Source organism: Oncorhynchus clarkii, chromosome 1 (assembly GCF_045791955.1).
Source record: "Oncorhynchus clarkii lewisi isolate Uvic-CL-2024 chromosome 1, UVic_Ocla_1.0, whole genome shotgun sequence".
In the NCBI taxonomy this organism is placed as follows: domain Eukaryota; kingdom Metazoa; phylum Chordata; class Actinopteri; order Salmoniformes; family Salmonidae; genus Oncorhynchus; species Oncorhynchus clarkii.
In genome coordinates, this window is record NC_092147.1 from 43,418,130 (window position 1) to 43,439,893 (window position 21,764).

The following is a 21,764-nucleotide window of genomic DNA, read 5'->3' on the forward strand; positions in this document are numbered from 1 at the left end:
CTTTATGCTCATTTAAATATTTTGTAGGCCTGTTCTGGATTAACAGGTCAAGAGTCTGGACCACATTGGATTCTCCTACCATTACCGTGCAATGCACTTTATATAGTCAAACAAAGCACCGCGTGTGATAGAGGCTACCTGCTGAAGCTAGCTAACGTTGGCATTGGCTAGCAAGTGAGTTCGGGACTAAACGGGGAGGCAGCTAGCTACGGATCTGAACAAGACTTCGTAATCAGATGGAACTGGAGTCGGGAAGAACCGAACTTGGAGCTATGGGAGATTCGCTTCAACCTCAAACCCCAAGTCGACACGAGAAGAGTCTAGGATTGCTTACAACAAAATTTGTAACTTTGCTACAAGAGGCCAAGGATGGAGTTCTAGATCTGAAAGCAGTAAGCATGCTTCACTCTTTGTTGTTGACACGCGGATGTCAATTTACCTTGTGTGGCTAGCATTGCTAGTTGCCAGCTCATCAGTGATACGTTGTGTCAAGTGTTTATTCTATTTATGTCTAACGAGGTCATTGAATAGTTCAAAGCTTGTTTTAGCTACCTAGCCCTTCCTCTGAACTTACGAAAAGTTGGACGTGTGTGTTGTGAACAACATTAGCGTGAGCAACAATGTAGTTCGCCTTCAAAATAAAAGTCCCAATCGAAACTGATGCAAACGGATACAAATAGTGTCGTCATGCCACAATTGAACTAGATAATGCTAAACAAAGTTGGAATGCTGTACTGTGATATAAATTCAACTAAAGACAATAAGTTAAATAAAAAAATAAAATAAAAAAATATTTCACACTGGATGCATTAGACTTCAGAATTGCATTGGGACATACTTATATTGCAATGTCAAATCAAATCAAATTTGTAAGTCACATACACATGGTTAGCAGATGTTAATGCGAGTGTAGCAAAATGCTTGTGCTTCTAGTTTCGACAATGCAGTAATAACCAACGAGTAATCTAACAATTCCACAACTACTACCTTATACACACAAGTGTAAAGGGATATAGAATATGTACATAAAGATATATGAATGAGTGATGGTACAGAACGGCATAGGCAAGATGCAGTAGATGGTATCGAGTACACTGTATACATATGAGATGAGTAATGTAGGGTATGTAAACATAAAAGTGGCATTGTTTAAAGTGGCTAGTGATACATGTATTACATCAAGATGCAGTAGATGGTATAGAGTACAGTATATACATATGAGAAGAGTAATGTAGGGTATGTAAACATTATATTAAGTGGCATTGTTTAAGATGGCTAGTGATACATTTATTACATCAATTTTCCAGTATTAAAGTGGCTGGAGTTGAGTCAGTATGTTGGCAGCAGCCACTCATTGTTAGTGGTGGCTGTTTAACAGTCTGATGACATTGAGATAGCTGTTTTTCTGTCTCTCGGTCCCTGCTTTGATGCACAGGCAGTGGCTCGGGTGGTTGTGTGGGTGGACCAATGTACAGCCTTACCTACGGCTCTTAGGTTCATGAAATTTGGTGTCAGCCGACTTAGTGACATCCACGTCGTAGCTCTTATTGCGGGACTATAACTGTGAGAAATCACCTCACAATTCAGTCTATTGTGTGTATTGGACATTCATATTGCAATGTACAGCCTTACGTATTGATATTGGGTCCATGAAATGGTACGGGACTCTGAAACCACTGCAAAATGAGTAACATTAAGCTCACCAGTCAACCTATGTGTATTGGACATTCATATTGCAATGTATAGCCTTACCTATGGATCTTGGGTCCATGAACCATAAGGTAGGCTCATACCCCATTTCAAGAACCCAAAATCCATAGGCTATACATTGCAATATGAATTTCCAATACGCACAATAGTCTAAAAAGTAAGGTGATTCCCACAGTTAAAGTCCCACGATAAGAGCTACGACACTAATATTTGTGTGACACTCTTTTTAGAATTGGAATCTGTGGGTGACAAGGACCCAAGATCCATGGGTATGGCTGTGCAATGCAATATTTTTGTCATCTTTTTAAATTGAACCTTAATTTAACTAGGCAAGTCAGTTAACTTCTTGCTCCTACTTGAGACGCAGATGTCTCAAGTAGACACCTGGAAATGCAAATGCGCTACGCTAAATGCTAAATGTACTCGTTAAAACTCAAACGTTCATCAAAATGCACATGCAGGGTATTGAAATAAAGCTACACTCGTTGTGAACCTAGCCAACAAGTCAGATTTTTAAAATGCTTTTCGGCGAAAGCATGAAAAGCTATTATCTGATAGCATGCAACACCTCAAAATGCCTGAATGCGACGTAAACAAAGATTTAGCTTATCCGGCGCTACACAAAACGCAGAAATAAAATATAAAACATTCATTACCTTTGACGAGCTTCTTTCTTGGCACTCCTATATGCCCCATAAACATCACTATTGGGTCTTTTTTTCGTTTAAATCGGTCCATATATACCCAAAATAGCTTTCTATGGAAGCTGTGTCATTCAGAAAAAAACATCGTTTTTAAACGCTGCATCATTTTTTAAAAGTCGACGATAAACTTTCACAAAACACTTCGAAATACTTTTGTAATCCAACTTTAGGTATTAGTAAACGTTTATAATCTATCAAAATGATTACAGGGCGATGTGTTTTCAATAGCTCCTCGTCTGCAAATCAATGGCTGCCAATGTGCACATTCAAAACATCCTGGTGGAGACCGGAAGAAATTGAATCCAGTTAGTTGGATTTACCAAGAAAAAACTCCCTGGAAAATGACGACAATGGCGACATCGTGTGGAATCTGTAGGAATTGCATGCAGATCCATAATTAATTTTGTGCCCTTTTAACAACCCATGAAAGTGACGCATGGAAATAATTTTTAGCTTTCAGAGAGCAGTTTTTCTTGCGTTTTTCGATGAAACACACGATCTGTTATAGTCACAGCCGTGATTTAACCAGTTTTAGAAACTTCAGAGTGTTTTCTATCCACACATACTAATCATATGCATATACTATATTCCTGGCATGAGTAGCAGGACGCTGAAAAGTTGCACGATTTTTAACAGAATGTTTGAAAAAGGAAGGGGTAGACTTAACAGGTTTAAGAATACATTCTTATTTACAATGACGGCCTACTGGGGAACAGTGAGTTAACTGCCCTTTTCAGGGGCAGAACACCAGATTTTTACCGTGTCAGCTCGGGGATTCGATCCAGCAACCTTTGTTACTGGCCCAACGCTCCAACCACTAGGCTACCTGCCACCCCCCCTCAATGCAATTCTGGAATCTAATACAAACAGTGTGATTTCAACATATTGTTCCATTTTTATATAGCGTTCCAACCATTTTTTTGTTGCATTATCGAGTCCAATAATTTTTATCCGTTTCAATTGGGGACTTTTATTTTGAAGGCGAACTACCATGCCACTATTGTTGCTCACGCTAATGTTGTTCACAACACACATGTAAAAGTTGGCTAGCCATCTTACTTGTTCTATTCTGCCCCCTGCAGACTCAATTAAGTAAGCAAGGCAAGCATTGTTATGAACTGGATTTGGTCAGCCAGCAACCTGTTACTTGGGTTTTGAAACCACAACCCGGTTTCAGACTCAGCCACACACAGACTTTTATGTTGAAGAGAAATCAAACCGCAAGTCACCATTAATTTAGGTTCAATTATGCTGAGAACACCGTGCTCTTTATCTAGGGTAGGTCCCTGGATGTGTTGTTTTGTTTAGTTTAGGCTGGGTGTGACAGACCACAATGGAATAGACGTCATCCCTAGCAGCAATGGGTATGAACCATCATAGTTATCAGCACTAGCCATATGTTTATTTCTGTAAGTGCTTGTTGAACACAAGCATGAAAGGACACTCCACTATTTGTGACTGCAGCTCAAAAATAGTGAAGCTCCCTTGCTAGTTATAGAATCTACTATGTATAATGCCATTTGTGTCTCACTGGAATTGGTCAATGGACCCCCAAATTGCTCTATACACTGATGTATGAATAACATTGACCGCTCTTTCTCTCCCACAGGCAGCAGACACCTTAGCTGTAAGACAGAAGCGCCGCATCTACGACATTACCAATGTGCTCGAAGGCATCGGATTGATCGAGAAGAAGTCCAAGAACAGTATTCAGTGGAAGTAAGTCAAGGACATGCAGAAGAACATGGCATTACGAGCTCTGTTAGTAAACTTGGGTGGTACCCTTTCCCCTTGAAGATAGATATCAGTGTGTTTAAGCGGTCTGTTACGTAAGTAACCTCATAAGGAGTTGTCTGCATTCCTACCTATGCATAGTCCTTGACTGTTGTTGTTGTGTGTGTTATCTCTTTGTGATACCTGTGTTTCCTGTCCCCAGGGGTGTTGGTCCTGGCTGTAACACACGGGAGATAGCCGATAAGCTCATTGATCTGAAGGCAGAGCTGGATGATCTGGACAAGAGAGAACACGAGTTGGATCAGCAGAGGGTCTGGGTCCAGCAGAGCATCAAGAACGTTACAGACGACTCACAGAATAGCCCATATCCTTTACTACAATCCCTCTATCTAGTTGTCACAAAGCTTATTAAATGGGTTAAGGTGCACTGCACCTTAAAATGCTTTAGATCAGTGGTCGCCAACCAGTCGATCCCCAAAGCATTTCTGTAAAAACCGATAAAGCCTGGTGTTCCTATTGTTTTTTTGCACGTTGTTGGTGGTAGCACTTGATTCAGCAGCCCTAGTACTGGCAAGGCAAAGTGTTCCCATTTTAAACCCTTTCATGTATCTGAAGGTAGAACTCCGGCCAGAGAGCAGGTGAAGTGTACCTATAGGCCTACCACTGGCCAATCAGTTAGCTCAAATCACCATGTCTGCACAGTTTCTTCGAGCCGTAGACTGTAAAAAAGAAGCCTCGAAAGGACAGCAATGTTGATACTGTGAGATTTCAAAACTCTTAGAACCATGACTAGAGAGAGACTCAACGACTACAGCAAAGAGCTGCTGTTTTTGTGTAAAGTCATGTTTAAATTGTTATTTAGAAATGTCAACACTTTCTCAACACCTTTTTATAAGCCATGAAATGCACATTCTTCATACTTCCACACGCTACATCCAGCACTGCAGCGGCAATGAATGAGTATAGCAAAGTGTTCCGATAAGCTTGTGCTGTTATTATTGTTGTTATTAGCGGGTTGTCTTTTTGAATCTTTAAATTTATATATAGCGAGTTCTGTTAGTAAATCTTGGGTGGCACCCTCTCCCCTTGAAGATATCATATATATATATATATATATATTAAAAACAACCAGACATTTATTTTGATATTTTCCCCAATTTTGTGATATTACGATCTTGTCTCATTGCTACAACTACCCCAATGGGCTCGGGAGAGGCGAATGTCGAGTCATGAGTCCTCCGAAACAACTCGCCAAACCGTGCTTCTTGCTTAACCCGGAAACCACCCGCAACAATGTGTTGGAGGAAACGCATCAACTGATGACCTGAATTCAGCCTGCAGGCGCGCCAGAAGGAGTCGCTATAGCGCGATGAGACAAGTTAATTAAGCCCCCCCGGCCAAACCCTCCCCTAACCCAGACGACGCTGGGCCAATTGTGCGCCGCCTCATGGGTCTCCGGGTCGTGGCCAGCTGCGACACAGCCTGGAATCATATACCTAAATTTTAAAAAATATATATATATATAATTTCATAATGGTCTGAGAAGAACAACATTGGCAGGGGAATTCAATCAGCCAATATCCAGTATCTATTGCACAAACCTCATTGCTACAGTACTGTTTTTAATTGGTTAATGTTGCATAGGCTTAGGTTTCTTTAAGCCATCATTTTTCAGTCTGAGCGATAGATAACGGCTTGCATTTTGACTCAAAGTGATCTTGACTCAAAAGGTTGGTGACCACTGCTTTGTGGTAGTGATCAGATTGCTTGCTCAATGCTTAGCTCTTAATTCATAGTTGTTGTTTTTTAAATCTAACCTTTATTTCAACAGGGAGACATGCTGAGATTCTCTTTCTCAGATGAGCCCTACATACATCAATACACATAAAAAAGGCATCAATATTCGCATAAATACGCTAAAAGCAAAACAAACACATTCTTCAGTAAAAAGGTCCTCAATCAGCCCTTTGAATTGTCCTAGAGGCACCAATTCATCCAATTTTAGAGAGCCTATTCCACAAGTAAGGTGCAAATAAACTAAAAGCACATTTACCTAACTAAGTGGAGCTCAAAGGGATCTCCAGAGTTGGCCATCCCTGAAATCGGGTCTGGTATCACAAACGTCTGTCTATAAGTTAACAATGAAGCAGGGTTTCCATTAGGAAAATGTGGCGCTGGACATTTGACCGGCAACATTTGAATTTACCAGACATTGGCTGCATAACCTGATTAGGGTGTCCACCCACGGTGCTCAGGATGACAGAAATCACATTTCAATTATGGTAGTTCATATTAACAGAACATGCAAGTCCAGGATGCAACGATGTGCGGACTTTGTTACCAAATTCTGATGTGCACTTTGAAGATGTTTTTACTTTGAAGATGATTTTACTTTTTCTCAGCCAACAAGGACGAACCAGTAACGAACTGCAAAATCACTAGCCTCTGTTAATCTATTATCACCCCATAGTAGAAAAGTTTACCTATTGTATTGGTCAGCTTGTTCAGAACGACATAGCCTATTCCAAACAGATTCAGGATAAGTTGAGGGAAGATGGATCCCAAATTCATACAACTGGTAGGCCCTAGGCTACATAAAAATAACAATGTAAAAAAGCAATGAGTCTGATGCAACAGATCAGAACATTTAGCTTAAAATGTTGATCAACTATTATTTCTTCACATTATAAGCGCAACAATGCGTACAAGCAGTAGGCTGCGCGCAAATGTTTGTTCTAGAGGTCGACCGATTATGATTTTTCCACACCGATACCGATTATTAGAGGACCCCCAAAAAAAAGCCGATACCGATTAATCGGCCGATTTTTAACATAAATTAATAAATAAATAAAAAATTGACAAATGTATTTGTAATAATGACAATTACAACAACTGAATTAACATTTATTTTAACTTAATATAATACATCAATAAAATCAATTTAGCCTCAAATAAAATGAAACATGGTTTAAATAATGAAAAAACAAAGTGTTGGAGAAGAAAGTAAAAGTGCAGTCCTTGCTCAGAACATGAGAACATATGAAAGCTGGTTCCTTTTAACATGAGACTTCAATATTCCCAGGTAAGAAGTTTTAGGATGTAGTTATTATAGGAATTATAGGATAATTTCTCTCTATACGATTTGTATTTCATATACCTTTGACTATTGGATGTTCTTATAGGCACAGTATTGCCAGTGTAACAGAATAGCTTCCGTCCCTCTCCTCGCCCCTACCTGGGCTCGAACCAGGAACACATCGACAACAGCCACCCTCGAAGCAGCGTTACCCATCGCTCCACAAAAGCCCCTCTGCAAGGGGAACAACCACTCCAAGTCTCAGAGCGAGTGCTAAATGCTATTAGCGCGCACCCCGCTAACTAGCTAGCCATTTCACATCGGTTACACCAGCCTAATCTTGAGAGTTGATAGGCATGAAGTCATAAACAGCTCAATGCTTGAAGCACAGCGACGAGCTGCTGGCAAAATGCATGAAAGTGCTGTTTGAATGAATGCTTACGAGCCTGCTGGTGCCTACCATCGCTCAGTCAGACTGCTCTATCAAATCATAGACTTAATTATAACATAATAACACACAGAAATACGAGCCTTAGGTCATTAATATGATCGAATATGGAAACTATCATCTCAAACAAGACGTTTATTCTTTCAGTGAAATACGGAACCGTTCCGTATTTTATCTAACGGGTGGCATCCCTAAGTCTAAATATTGCTGTTACATTGCACAACCTTCAATGTTATGTCATAATTACGTAAAATTCTGGCAAATTAGGCGGCCCAAACTGTTGCATATACCCTGACTCTGCGTGCAATGAACGCAAGAGAAGTGACACTATTTCACCTGGTTAATATTGCCTGCTAACCTGGATTTCTTTTAGCAAAATATGCAGGTTTAAAAATATATACTTCTCTGTATTGATTTTTATGGATGTTTATGGTTACGTACAGTCATTCTACAATGTAGAAAATAGTACAAATGTAAAGGAAAAACCCTTGAATGAGTAGGTGTCCAAACTTTTGAATGATACTGTCCGTTAGAAATGTGGAATGAGTGATCTAATAGGCTACTTTGAAGCAAGGTAAGACATGCCTCATATGTAATTAAAACGTTCATGTTTCAAACAATTACACTGCATTCGGTAAGTATTCAGACCACTTTCACATTTTGTTACGTTACTGCCTTATTCTATAATTTATCAACTTTTTTTTCCACCTCATCAATCTACACACAACCCCATAATGACGAAGTGAAAACAGGTTTTTAGACATTTCTGTGACTATTACAAATTAAAAACATACCTATTCAGAACCTTTGCTATGAGACTCGAAATTGAGCTCGGGTGCATCCTGTTTCCATTGATCATCCTTGAGATATTTCTACAACTTGATCGGAGTCCACCTGTGGTAAATTCAATTGATTGGACATGATTTGGAAAGGCACACACCTGTCTATATAAAGACCCACAGTTGACAGTGCATTTCACAGCAAAAACCAATGCTATGAGGTCGAAGGAATTGTCCGTAGAAGGGTAACAAATATTTTCTGTAGCGTTGAAGGTCCCCAAGAACACTGCTGCCTCCATCATTCTTAAATGGAAGAGGTTTGGAACCACAAAGACTCTTCCTAGAGCTTTCTGTCTGGCCAAACTGAGCAATCAGGGGAGAAGGGCCTTGGTCAGGGAGGTGACCAAGAACTTGATGGTCACTCTGACAGAGCTCCAGAGTTCCTCTGTGGAGATGGGAGAACCTTCCAGAAGGACAACGTCTCTGCAGCACTCCACCAGTCATGCCTTTATGGTAGAGTGGCCAGATGAAAGCCACTCCTTAGTAAAAAGGCACGTAAAAGCCCGCTTGGAGTTTGCCTAAAGGACTCAGACCATGAAAAACAAAATTCTCTGTTCTGATGAAACCAAGATTGAACTCTTTGGCCTGAATGCCAAGCGTCACGTCTGGAGGAAACCTGGCACCATCCCTACGGTGAAGCATGGTGGTGGCAGCATCATGTTGTGGGGATGTTTTTCAGCACCAGGGAGACGAGTCAGTATCAAGTCAAAGATGAATGGAGCAAAGTACAGAGATCCTTGATGAAAACCTGCTCCAGAGCGCTCAGGACCTCAGACTGGGGCGAAGGTTCACTTTACGACAGGACAACGTCACTAAGCACACAGACAAGACAACGCAGGAGTTGAGTGGCCCAGCTAGGGCCCGGACTTGAACCCCATCGAACATCTCTGGAGAGACCTGAAAAATAGCTGTGCAGCAACGCTCCCCATCCAACCTGACCGAGCTTGAGGGGATCTGCCGAGAAGAATGGGAGAAACTCCCCAAATACAGATGTGCCAAGCTTATAGCGTCATACCCAAGAAGACTAGGCTGTAATTGCTGCCAAAGGTGCTTCAACAAAGTAGTAAGTAAAGGGTCTGAATACTTATGTAAAAAACTTTATACAAATTTCAAAAAGACGTATTGTGCTTAGATTGAGGATTTTTTTTGTTATTACATTTTAGAATATGGCTGTAACTTAACTGTGGGAAAGTCAAGGGGTCTGAGTACTTTACGAATGCACTGTAGCTTGGAGAGGTAAACCACCTTTGTTGAGAGGGAGCACATGGGCCACCTTCCAAACCCTGGGGATAGCGCCGAGATAATGGTCAGATTAAAAATGTCACTAACCACGTTTCCATCCAACCTTTTTATGCAAGTGGATGGAAACCTAGCTACTGATTCCGCAATCGGGAGCAGAAATCTGCAGCAAGAAAGGCTCAAGCAAATCGGCAAACCAGTGGATTTTTTTGCATTAATCTTAAGCAAGGCATCTAGCACATCCCAAGTAGAAGGTTAAAAAAAAGATTCACTAGAAGTTGATTGATCTTCCAAAGAGCCAACTGGAGGCTGGGAGAGGGAAGCACAGTTTACTGACTGACACGGGTCAATTTAACCACCATTTCTTTCTGTCGAGATAAAATGCTGATTTAAAAGCATCACTTGTCTCGTTTTTCTCAGTAATGATGTCAGTCTGAGACAACTTGCTTAGGCAGGAAAGGAGAAGAATTTCCACGCTTGAGTGCATGAACTGTTTTCCAAAATTGACAGACCACCAGCAGATTCTGAGGGAACTTAGGAAGTAGCTTAATTTAGCTTTTCTTAATTGAGGAAGTGCATCTATTTCTCAATTGCCGGAAATGCTGCCAATCAGCTACTGAGCGAGTTTTTTTTCTAGCCTTGGCCCGATTTCTCATTATAATTAGATCTGAAAGTACTATAGAGAACCAAGGATTTTCTCTGTATTTAACTGCAAGGCATTAAAATGGGGTGTGTTTGTCTGCCAGAGATATATAAAATAGATTAAGTTCTAGAGATAATTCAAGGTCCGGCACGCATCTTTTAAAGGAAAGCTTAGGCTGGGGATATTATTAATTTAGTTTATTTCGCTTCATAATTATAAAGGATCAAAGTTTCTCTGTTTGGTATCTCTAATACATGCAATAGAACCGTGATAACTGGTGTCATTAGCAAAGACACCACTACATAAGTACTTGTGGGGGCTATTTGTAAAAATGTGGTAAATCAGCGAGGAGTTTGCTAGGTTTCTTACATTATATACACAAACTCTTTCCCTTAACACAAACACACTATGGCTTATGTAAAACATGAAGACCTATGCAGTGCATTCAAAGGTACATTTCTCTCATACTTGTGTTTGTCTGTTTTTCCCCCTTTTTTTATTCTGCTTTCTCCTTTGTTTTGTTCTCTTCCCACTCACCTCATCTCTGTTTGGTCTCCACAGGTGACACCCTCCTAGCAATCCGCGCTCCCACAGGCACACAGTTGGAGGTGCCCATACCGGAGTCTGTAAGTGTTTGCACTATAATACCCATTTCAGAAGATGTGGTATATTACCTATACAAAAAAAATACCATGTTTATGATCACCTTTCAAACAGCCCCTTTTTAACCACTTTTGTGGGATAATTTTCCCTTTTTATGCATATCACTGGGTAACTGGCAAATGGGGGGTGTTGTAAGACCTTAGGGTCTGTTTGCATTTCAAATTAGGGAGGTGTAACTGACTGTTAACTGACTGTAGACGTCAAAATAAACTAATTGTCCCAACAACAAAAAAATTGGGGTTGGCGGCGGAATGAACAGCTGACTGAAGATGGGACGGCCAGGTATTCATGCGGTTGAGTCCGTTTCTGCAGTAACATGGACTCTTTAAGGTGCTACACATATGATTTTTTTGCATTGTAATTTCAGAAAATGTCCATAAGATATCTGGTGCTGGTATGATTGGGTTTTGCTGTATTACCTACCTGCCAATTTGCTCTGTCATTTCCTGGTTGTAAAAATTCTACACTGTTAGCTCAATTTAATTTTACGCTGTGAAATATATTTTCATTAACAAATACCGTTTTTGAAGCTGTTGGAACAAAACTGAAAGGAAAAGGCTCAAGGTTTGCTAGTAACAGATGACATTCATGTACAGACTATCTCTGAAACTCACTTGGATTATCCCTTTTGATTATAGTGGTAGAAATACATGGTTATAACATCTACAGAAGACACAAATGCCAACCGGGGTGGTGTTGCTGTCTATGTTTAGAGCTACATTCTAGTAAAGCTTAGAGAGGATCTCATGTCAATTACTGTTGAAGTAATATGGCTACAGGTTCACCTGCCTCACCTAATGCCCATTCTTGTGAGGAGCTGCTATTTAAAAACAAATTTATTTCACCTTTATTTAACCAGGTAGGCAGGTTGAGAACAAGTTCTCATTTACAATTGCGACCTGGCCAAGATGAAGCAAAGCAGTTCGACACATACAACAACACACATGGAGTAAAACAAACATACAGTCAATAATACAGTAGAAAAAATAAGTCTATATGATGTGAGCAAATGAGGTGAGATAAGGGAGGTAAAGGCAAAAAAAATGCCATGGTGGCAAAGTAAATACAATATAGCAAGTAAAACACGGGTAGATTTGCAGTGGAAGAATGTGCGAAGTAGAAATGGAAATGATGGGGAGCAAAATAAATAAATAAATACAGTAGGGGAAGAGTTGTTTGGGCTAAATTATAGATGGGCTATGTACAGGTGCAGTAGTCTGTGAGCTGTTCTGAAGAGTTGTTTGGGCTAAATTATAGATGGGCTATGTACAGGTGTAGTAATCTGTGAGCTGTTCTGACAGCTGGTGCTTAAAGCTAGTGAGGGAGATGTGTTTCCAGTTTGAGAGATTTTTGTAGTTCGCTGCAGTCATTGGCAGAGGAGAACTGGAGAGGCGGCCAAAGGAAGAATTGGTTTTGGGGGTGACCAGAGAGAGATACCTGCTGGAGCGCGTGCTACAGGTGGGGGCTGCTATGGTGACCAGCGAGCTGAGATAAGGGGGGACATTACCTAGCAGGGTCTTGTAGATGACCTGGAGCCAGTGGATTTGGTGATGAGTATGAAGCGAGGGCCAGCCAACGAGAGCGTACAGGTCGCAGTGGTGGGTAGTATATGGGGCTTTGGTGACAAAATGGATGGCACTGTGATAGACTGCATCCAATTTATTGAGTAGGGTATTGATGGCTATTTTGTAAATGACGTCGCCGAAGTCGAGGATCGGTAGGATGGTCCGTTTTACAAGGGTATGTTTGGCAGCATGAGTGAAGGAGGCTTTGTTGCAATATAGGAAGCCAAGTCTAGATTTAACTTGGGATTGGAGATGTTTGATGTGAGTCTGGAAGGAGAGTTTACAGTCTAACCAGACACCTAGGTATTTGTAGTTGTACACATATTCTAAGACAGAACCGTCCAGAGTAGTAATGTTGGACGGGCAGGCAGGTGCGGGCAGCGATCGGTTGAAGAGCATGCATTTAGTTTTACTTGTATTTAAGAGCAATTGGAGGCCACGGATGGAGAGTTGTATGGCATTGAAGCTCGTCTGGGGGTTGTTAACAGAGTCCAAAGAAGGGCCAGAAGTATACAGAATGGTGTCGTCTGCGTAGAGGTGGATCAGAGACTCACCAGCAGCAAGAGCGACATCATTGATGTATACAGAGAAGAGAGTCGGTCCAAGAATTGAACCCTGTGGCACCCTCATAGAGACTGCCAGAGGCCCGGACAACAGGCCCTCCGATTTGACACACTGAACTCTATCAGAGAAATAGTTGGTGAACCAGGCGAGGCAATCATTTGAGAAACCAAGGCTATCGAGTCTGCCGATGAGGATGGTATGGTGGGATTCGAAATGGTCGGTAATCTGTTTGTTGACTTGGCTTTCGAAGACCTTAGAAAGGCAGGGTAGGATATAGGTCTGTAGCAGTTTGGGTCAAGAGTGTCCCCCCCTTTGAAGAGGGGGATGAGCGCAGCTTCTTTCCAATCTTTGGGAATCTCAGACGACACGAAAGAGAGGTTGAACAGGCTAGTAATAAGGGTTGCAACAATTTCGGCAGATCATTTTAGAAAGAAAGGGTTCAGATTGTCTAGCCCGGCTGATTTGTAGGGGTCCAGATTTTGCAGCTCTTTCAGAACATCAGCTGACTGGATTTGGGAGAAGGAGAAATGGGGAAGGCTTGGGCGAGTTGCTGTGGGGGGTGCAGTGCTGTTGACCGGGGTAGCCAGGTGGAAAGCATGGCCAGCTGTAGAAAAATGATAATTGAAATTCTCAATTATAGTGGATTCATCAGTAGTGACAGTGTTTCCTATCATCAGTGCAGTGGGCAGCTGGGAGGAGGTGTTCTTATTCTCCAAGGACTTTACAGTGTCCCAGAACTTTTTTGAGTTTGTGTTGCAGGAAGAAAGCCTTGGCTTTTCTAACTGCCTGTGTGTATTGGTTTCTAGCTTCCCTGAAAAGTTACATATCAAGGGGGCTGTTTGATGCTAATGTAGAACACCATAGGATGTTTTTGTGTTGGTTAAGGGCAGTCAGGTCTGGAGAGAACCATACCTGTTCCTGGTTCTACATTTCTTGAATGGGGCATGCTTATTTAAGATGGTGAGGAAGGCATCCTCTACTGACGGGATGAAATCAGTCCTTCCAGGATACCCCGGCCAGGTCGATTAGAAAGGCCTGCTCGCTGAAGTGTTTCAGGGAGCGTTTGACAGTGATGAGTGGAGGTCGTTTGACCGCTGACCCATTACGGATGCAGGCAGTGATCGCTGAGATCTTGGTTGAAAACAGCAGAGGTGTATTTAGAGGGCAAGTTGGTTAGGATGATATCTATGAGGGTGCCCGTGTTTACGGCTTTGGGGTGGTACCTGGTAGGTTCATTGATAATTGGTGTGAGAATTGAGGGCATCAAGCTTAGATTGTAGGATGGCTGGGGTGTTAAGCATGTTCCAGTTTAGGTCGCCTAGCAGCACGAGCTCTGAAGATAGATGGGGGGCAATCAGTTCACATATGGTGTCAAGAGCACAGCTGGGGGTAGAGGGTGGTCTATAGCAGGTGGCAACAGTGAGAGACTTGTTTTTAGAGAGGTGGATTTTTAAAAGTAGAAGTTCTTCATTGTAAAGGGTTTAAACACTTTTTCCCATGCTTGTTCAATGAACCATAAACAAGTAATGAACATGCACCTGTGGAACGGTCATTAAGACACTAACGGCTTACAGACGGTAGGCAATTAAGGTCACAGTTATGAAAACTTAGGACACTAAAGAGGCCTTTCCACTGACTCCGAAAAACACAAAGAAAGATGCCCAGGATCCCTGCTCATCTGCATGAACGTGCCTCAGGCGTGCTGCAATGAGGCATGAGGACTGCAGATGTGGCCAGAGCAATACATTGCAATGTCCGTACTGTGAGACGCCTAAGACAGCGCTACAGGACGGACAGCTGATCGTCCTCGCAGTGGCAGACCACGTGTAACAACACCTGCACAGGATAGGTACATCCGATCATCTCACCTGCCCGAGTTACACCAGGAACGCACAATCCCTCCATCTGTTTTGAGAGTGTCCGAAATAGGCTGAGAGAGGCTGGACTGAGGGCTTGTAGGCCTGTTCTTCACCAGACATCACCAGGAAACAACGTCGCCTTTGTGCACAAACCCACCGTCGCTGGACCAGACAGGACTGGCAGAAAGTGCTCTTCACTGACGAGTCGCGGTTTTGTCTCACCAGGGGTAATGGTCGGATTTGCGTTTATCGTCGACGGAATGAGAGTTACACCGAGGCCTGTACTCTGGAGCAGGATCGATTTGGAGGTGGATGGTCCGTCATGGTCTGGGGCGGTGTGTCACAGCATCATCAGACTGAGCTTGTTGTCATTGCAGGCAATCTCAACACTGTGCATTACAGGGAAGACATCCTCCTCCCTCATGTGGTACCCTTCCTGCAGGCTCATCCTGATATGACCCTCCAGCATGACAATGCCACCAGCCATACTGCTCGTTCTGTGCGTGATTTCCTGCAAAACAGGAATGTCAGTGTTCTGCCATGGCCAGTGAAGATCCCGGATCTCAATCCCATTGAGCACGTCTGGGACCTGTTGGATCAGAGGGTGAGGGCTAGGGCCACCCCCCCCCCCCCCCCAGAAATGTCCGGGAACTTCCAGGTGCCTTGGTGGAAGAGTGGGGTAACATCTCACAGCAAGAACTGGCAAATCTGGTGCAGTCCATGGGGAGGAGATGCACTGCAGTACTTAATGCAGCTGGTGGCCACACCAGATGCTGACTGTTACTTTTGATTTTGACCCCCCCCCGCTTTGTTCAGGGACACGTGACTAACAGAAATGTAATAGTGTCTGTGGAACTTGTTCAGTTTGTCTCAGTTGTTGAATCTTGTTATGTTCATACAAATATTTACACATGTTAAGTTTGCTGAACATAAACGTAATTGACAGTGAGAGGACGTTTCTTTTTTTGCTGAGTTTACATACCTTCCAGAAGGACAATCATCTCTGCAGCACTCCACCAATCAGGCCTGGAGTGGCTAGTGGAATCCACTCCTCAGTAAAAGGCACATGACAGCCCGCTTGGAGTTTGCCAAATGCACCTAAAGTTCTCTCAGACCATGAGAAACAAGATTGAACTCTTTGGCCTGAATGCCAAGCGTCACATCTGGAGGAAACCTGGCATCAGCCCTACGGTGAAGCATGTTGGTGGCAGCAGCATGTTGTGGTAATGTTGTTCAGGGACTGGGAGACTAGTCAGGATTGTGGGAAAGATGAACGGAGCAAAGTACAGAGAGATACTTGATGAAAACTGGCTGAAGAGCACTCAGAAGCTCCGACTGGAGCGACGGTTCACCTTCCAACAGGACAACAACCCTAAGCACACAGCCACGACAACATAGGAGTGGCTTCGGGACAAATCTCTGAATGTCCTTGAGTGGCCCAGCCAGATCCGGACTTGAACCCCATCGAACATCTCTGGAGAGACCTGAAAATAGCTGTGCAGCGACGCTCCCCATCCAGCCTGACAGAGCTTGAGAGGATCTGCAGAGATGAATGGGAGAAACTCCCCAAATACAGGTGGGCCAAGCTTGTAGCGTCATACCCAAGAAGACTAGGCTGTAATCACTGCTAAAGGTGCGTCATTAAAATACAGAGTAAAGGGTCTGAATACTTATGTAAATGTGATACTTAAGTTTTTTATTTGTACTAAATTAGCAAACATTTCTACACCTGTTTTGCATTGTCTTAATGGGGTATTGTGTATAGATTGATCAGGGGAAAAATCAATTTAATCCATTTTAAAATAAGGCTGTAACGTATCAAAGTGTGGAAAAGTCCAGGGGTGTGAATACTTTCTGAATGCTGTGTGTGTTATAACCCAATAGGTCCCACTGTAATGCCGGAGCGTTTTGGACATCTAACCCCTTTAGAAGTTTTGTGTTTTTGATTTTGGTTGTACCATTTGGATTGGTCTATTTCTTCTCTAGATATCAACCATTAGTCTGTTTCATTTAATAGGGGCTGAGCTAGAGCGGCGTTTGTGAGACACGGGTTGAATCCCGAAGGGGCCTGGGCCGGGTTTTTTTTTATACAAAAGCATCTGCAGAGTCCAAATAGTTTGTAGCTCAAACCATCTATGAAAAGCTGAGAATCTCATAAAGCACATGTTTTGCTCTATAAAGCTCACAAACCGCACAAGTCGGTAAGGTAAGGGGTTCCCTCAACATAGAAGTAGGATATAGTGCCTGTAATAAGCTCACATAGTTGCTGTCACAAACTCAACTCCACACAGTTGTCGTTGACTAGTTGAATATTAATTTCCCATTTAGCAAATTTCTGTACTTACAGCATTCATATAAATACATTTTTATCAGGATTTTGCTTTGGCGGTCCTTGTTTTTTTTATTTTATTTAATTTATTTTTCTCCCCAATTTCGTGGTATCCAATTGTTGTAGTAGCTACTATCTTGTCTCATCGCTACAACTCCCGTATGGGCTCGGGAGAGACGAAGGTTGAAAGTCATGCGTCCTCCGATACACAACCCAACCAAGCCGCACTGCTTCTTAACACAGCGCGGATCCAACCTGGAAGCCAGCCGCACCAATGTGTCGGAGGAAACACCATGCACCTGGCAACCTTGGTTAGCGCGCACTGCGCCCGGCCCACCACAGGAGTTGCTGGTGAGACAAGGACATCCCTACCGACCAATCCCTCCCTAACCCGGACAACGCTAGGCCAATTGTGCGTCGCCCCACGGACCTCCCGGTCGCGGCCGGTTACCGAATGTCATTTTCAGTGAGTGTGGACATTTACAAGCGAAAGTGAATGAGATAAATTCTGCAAATGAACAAAGTTGTGATGCTGCTTTTCTGAAGGAACACTGCATATAACTACATTTGAATGTATTTTTTTTACTTAAAAGAAATTGTTTTGAAAGTATTGGTATTGAAAAACCATACCGTGGCTTTTTCCAAATACCCGCCCAAGCCTAGTCTCGGGACTGATAGGGTTAATAGGAAATTACTAAAAGTTTATAAGGTTTTTGGAGTGATTCATGCTTAATCAAGCAGAAAGTTCCCCTAATATTTGAGTCATTAGGTGAGACACAAATGTTCTGCTTCCTCTTTAAGGGACGAGCTGTTATTGTTGTAACTGGGCACTTGTCTGTGATGGGGAGTATATCTCAGACTGCGAGGTCTCTTCCCTAGGAGCAGTCCTTTGCAGCAAACTCAAACATTGGAAAAACAACCTAGCGTGTGAACAAAACGATGTAACTGGCCAAGAACATAAGGATAAAGTCACACTTCAGTAGCCTTTCTTGTCAATTCGATAACTTCTACATTGGTGCTTTGGATGGGGGAAAAAATATCTCTGACCACCTGCCAACATGGCTGGTGAAATAGACATTCTTACCCACCAATCACAATCTACCTGTATTTGGCAGTTGTTAATTTCCCGCCCTGAACGCCCACCAATGTGGCGGGTGAAATTGTAGTCTTAACCGCCAATGCCAACATCTACCAGAATTTAGCTGGTTTCATTTTAGGCACTGTTTAGGTGGCTTTTCTTTTTCCATATTCTTTTTTTTTTACCCCCTACTACTTTCAGATAAACCAAAAGCAGGTGAAAAGAAGCAGGCATGATCAATTTGTGGGATTTTGGTCTGTTTATGAAAGGGATATAAAAATGACTCTCCCCTTTGTCTCACTGTCCTCCGACCATGTATCTCCAACTTGGATTCTGGCGAGCTACTGGTTGTGCAGGCTTCTGTTCCAGCCTAGCACTAATAGACTTTTTAAAAGCAATCAACTAAACACAGTCTGGACAACGATTATATGAATCAAGTGTCAGTACTGGGATGAAACAAAGGCCTACACGCAGCAGCTCTACAGAATCTGAGTTGGAGTTCCCTGAGCCTCTACCATGTGTCTGACTCTGAGTGACTGTTGGCAGGTACTGAATGGACAGAAGAAGTATCAGATCCGTCTAAAGAGCTCAGCAGGACCCATTGAGGTTCTTCTAGTAAACAAGGACCCGTCCAGCCCGTCTCCAGTGGTACTGCCCGTCCCCCCACCAGAGGACATGCTCCAGAGCCTGCCAGTGCCTGCTGCTGCAAACCCAAAACCAGCACCTGCTGCCCCCTCCCAGCCCAACCAGCCTCTGACCCCCTCCTCCAACCCCAGTTCTGCCACACTCTCACCTGCTTCCACAGATACTACCAACCAGGCAGTCACCACCGCAGGTACGATTTGGTCTGAAAAAGGGCAGACTTCTTACTGTATGCTTGTCTTTATCTGAGCATTGGGAGGACATCAACATGTAATTCTCATATCATTGTCCTACTTTTACAGTGTCTAGCAAAAACGTCAGCACACTGACTGTTTCCACACCCACTACAAACACAACTGCCCAACCGACAACTCTGTTGGACACCCAGCCTCTCCAGTCCTCTGCCTCATTGGATGGCTTCTCTTCCTCATCTTCAGCAATCTTTGGATCAATCAAGACTGACCCCTCAGAACGTAACTGTCACCTGCTGTTTCCTTTAGAGCATAATGCTTCTCTATCCTGGTACAAAATCATACAAGGGGGACACCACAGAACTACAAAATATACATCAAAGTCTAGGTTTATTTAAGGAGTGCGTGCACTCTTTATCAATCCTTTTCTGACGTTATTGAGTGAGTGACTGTTTTTTGTCTTCTGTTTGTAGTGCTGGATTTCCCCAAAGAACTTTCTGATATGTTTGACCCAAGTAAAGGTAAAGGTCACCTCCACAAATTATGAAATCTATTGGGAGTTATTTTTCTATGGCAATTGTTATCAATGCTGGCAATTACTTGAGATTATAACTTCCAGAATAAATGTTTTGCACCTTTTTAATTCTAACCCCTCATCCCCATATCTCTCCCTCTCACACTGTCTCTCGGAGTAGAGATCATGAGTGCAGACCTGTTGGAGGAGTTGATGTTTTCTGAAGGTAAGTTGCCATGCCTACAGGTCTGCTTATTTGGATTTGTGGATCAGTAGAGATATACATGACATATCAAGTTGAGAAATACATTCCTCCTCCCTGATCTCTTTGTACCGGTCTCTCTCTTTCCCAGTGTTCTCTCCACTCCTCCGTCTGTCTCCCCCGCCGGGTGACCACGACTATATCTATAACCTTGATGAAACCGAAGGCCTTTGTGACCTCTTTGATGTTCCTATCCTTAATCTTTGACCTCTGAGCTGAGTTCCCAATAGTGTATTATGTAAGGAAATCTAAGAACAAAACATGTTGACCATTTTTATATGGGAAAAAAACAAATGAGTGATTTTATTTTTGGATCCCTATGTATTAGAAGATTTTTCTGTGTAAAAAAACAAACAAAACAAGTGTTGTTAGTCTGATGCTCTTCTTTCTCTTACCCAAATCGTTCCACTTAACATTGGCAGCAAATGTTTCAGGGCGTAGTGGCTCTAAGTTAGATGAAAAGGGGGGATAAAGAAATATTGTCCTCTCCAAACTGAACTGATGATCTCTGGTGAAATTCCTTTCTCATGCTGGTCTGTGATGAACTATATTCCCTCCTTCAATCTATGTTTTGAAGTAAGTTACAAACTGGCAAAAGCAGTCATCATCGCGTTCTGATCCTCATCAACACAGTGTCAACAGATTCAGAGACACCCAGGCAGCTGCACACACTCGTACAGTACGTGTGAACGTGTACACACACAGCTGATCAAATATGCACTGTTCTGTGTATATAGAGAATATATATATTTTGTATTACCAGCATTTGTGGAGTTAAATGTGTAATGAAACTACATGTGTGAGACCGCAATAGTGAACCAGGGTTCCAGACGAAGACAGGATAAGAGAAGGTTTTGAGGGGTTTTAGGTGTAATGCACATTGAATTAACATCTATCATTCATCTTGGTCCCCTTGCCTTTGTCGTTGTTTTTCTTACCCGTTTCACTCACTTTACAACATTATCTGCGGCACTCTTGGTTTGTCTTACAATTATTATGTATATAAATATTTTATTTAGTCTATGTAAAATAATGTTTGTAGCTGTTTAAAAAATACATGAAAAACAATAATTAATTCCTATAAAGTATGGTAGCGTTTTGTGTTGTCTATCGTCTTTGTATATGTTGCTCTGATCCGTGTTCAATAGAAAAGGTCCCCACATACTTTCACCGTGACAATGGAAATGTAGTGTGAGAGAATAGTTGTTCTTAATTTCATTCTGTTCATTTTTGTTTTATTTCCTTCCCTAAAGCATTTATTTTGTATACCTGTCAGATATATTACCGATTTGGGTGTATAAAATATATTCTCAAAATACGATAATCTGTATCAAACTGCTCTCACATCATTGCACTTTACAACACTCCAACTAGTTAGCATTGCACCATCTGTCGTTTGGGTGGTGTTGTCAGTTCGCTGAAGCCTTCAATGCCCAGGGAATTCAAGAGGAGTCTGCTTACATGTAACATAAGATGTGTTAAGAGGCTCAGAGGATCTATAGTATCATTGCATTTGCAATAATGATGACTAAAATGTTAGTTGCATTATGTAAAAAAAAAAGTTCTGTCAATTTCCTTTACTTGTCCTGTTGTTGGCAGAGAAGGCCAAATTGAGGGTAATGCAATGTTAAAACTGAATATGGATAAGGAACCCTAAATAAAACTAATGACTGCATTAATTGAATTGTGAAAAATTCCCCAACA

The 21,764-nt window shown here is 42.3% G+C and overlaps 1 protein-coding gene across 1 annotated transcript; it reads left to right on the forward strand.

The window, feature by feature from the left end:
• Positions 1–4: 4 nt before the first annotated feature.
• Positions 5–21,734, forward strand: LOC139407574 (E2F transcription factor 4). Its single transcript, XM_071151403.1, has 10 exons — positions 5–392; positions 4,024–4,133; positions 4,351–4,512; positions 10,801–10,844; positions 10,955–11,019; positions 18,998–19,286; positions 19,396–19,566; positions 19,758–19,805; positions 19,980–20,024; positions 20,152–21,734. The coding sequence occupies exons 1-10, from the start codon at positions 237–239 to the stop codon at positions 20,265–20,267; spliced, it is 1,206 nt and encodes a 401-aa protein (XP_071007504.1). The 5' UTR covers positions 5–236; the 3' UTR covers positions 20,268–21,734.
• Positions 21,735–21,764: the final 30 nt, after the last annotated feature.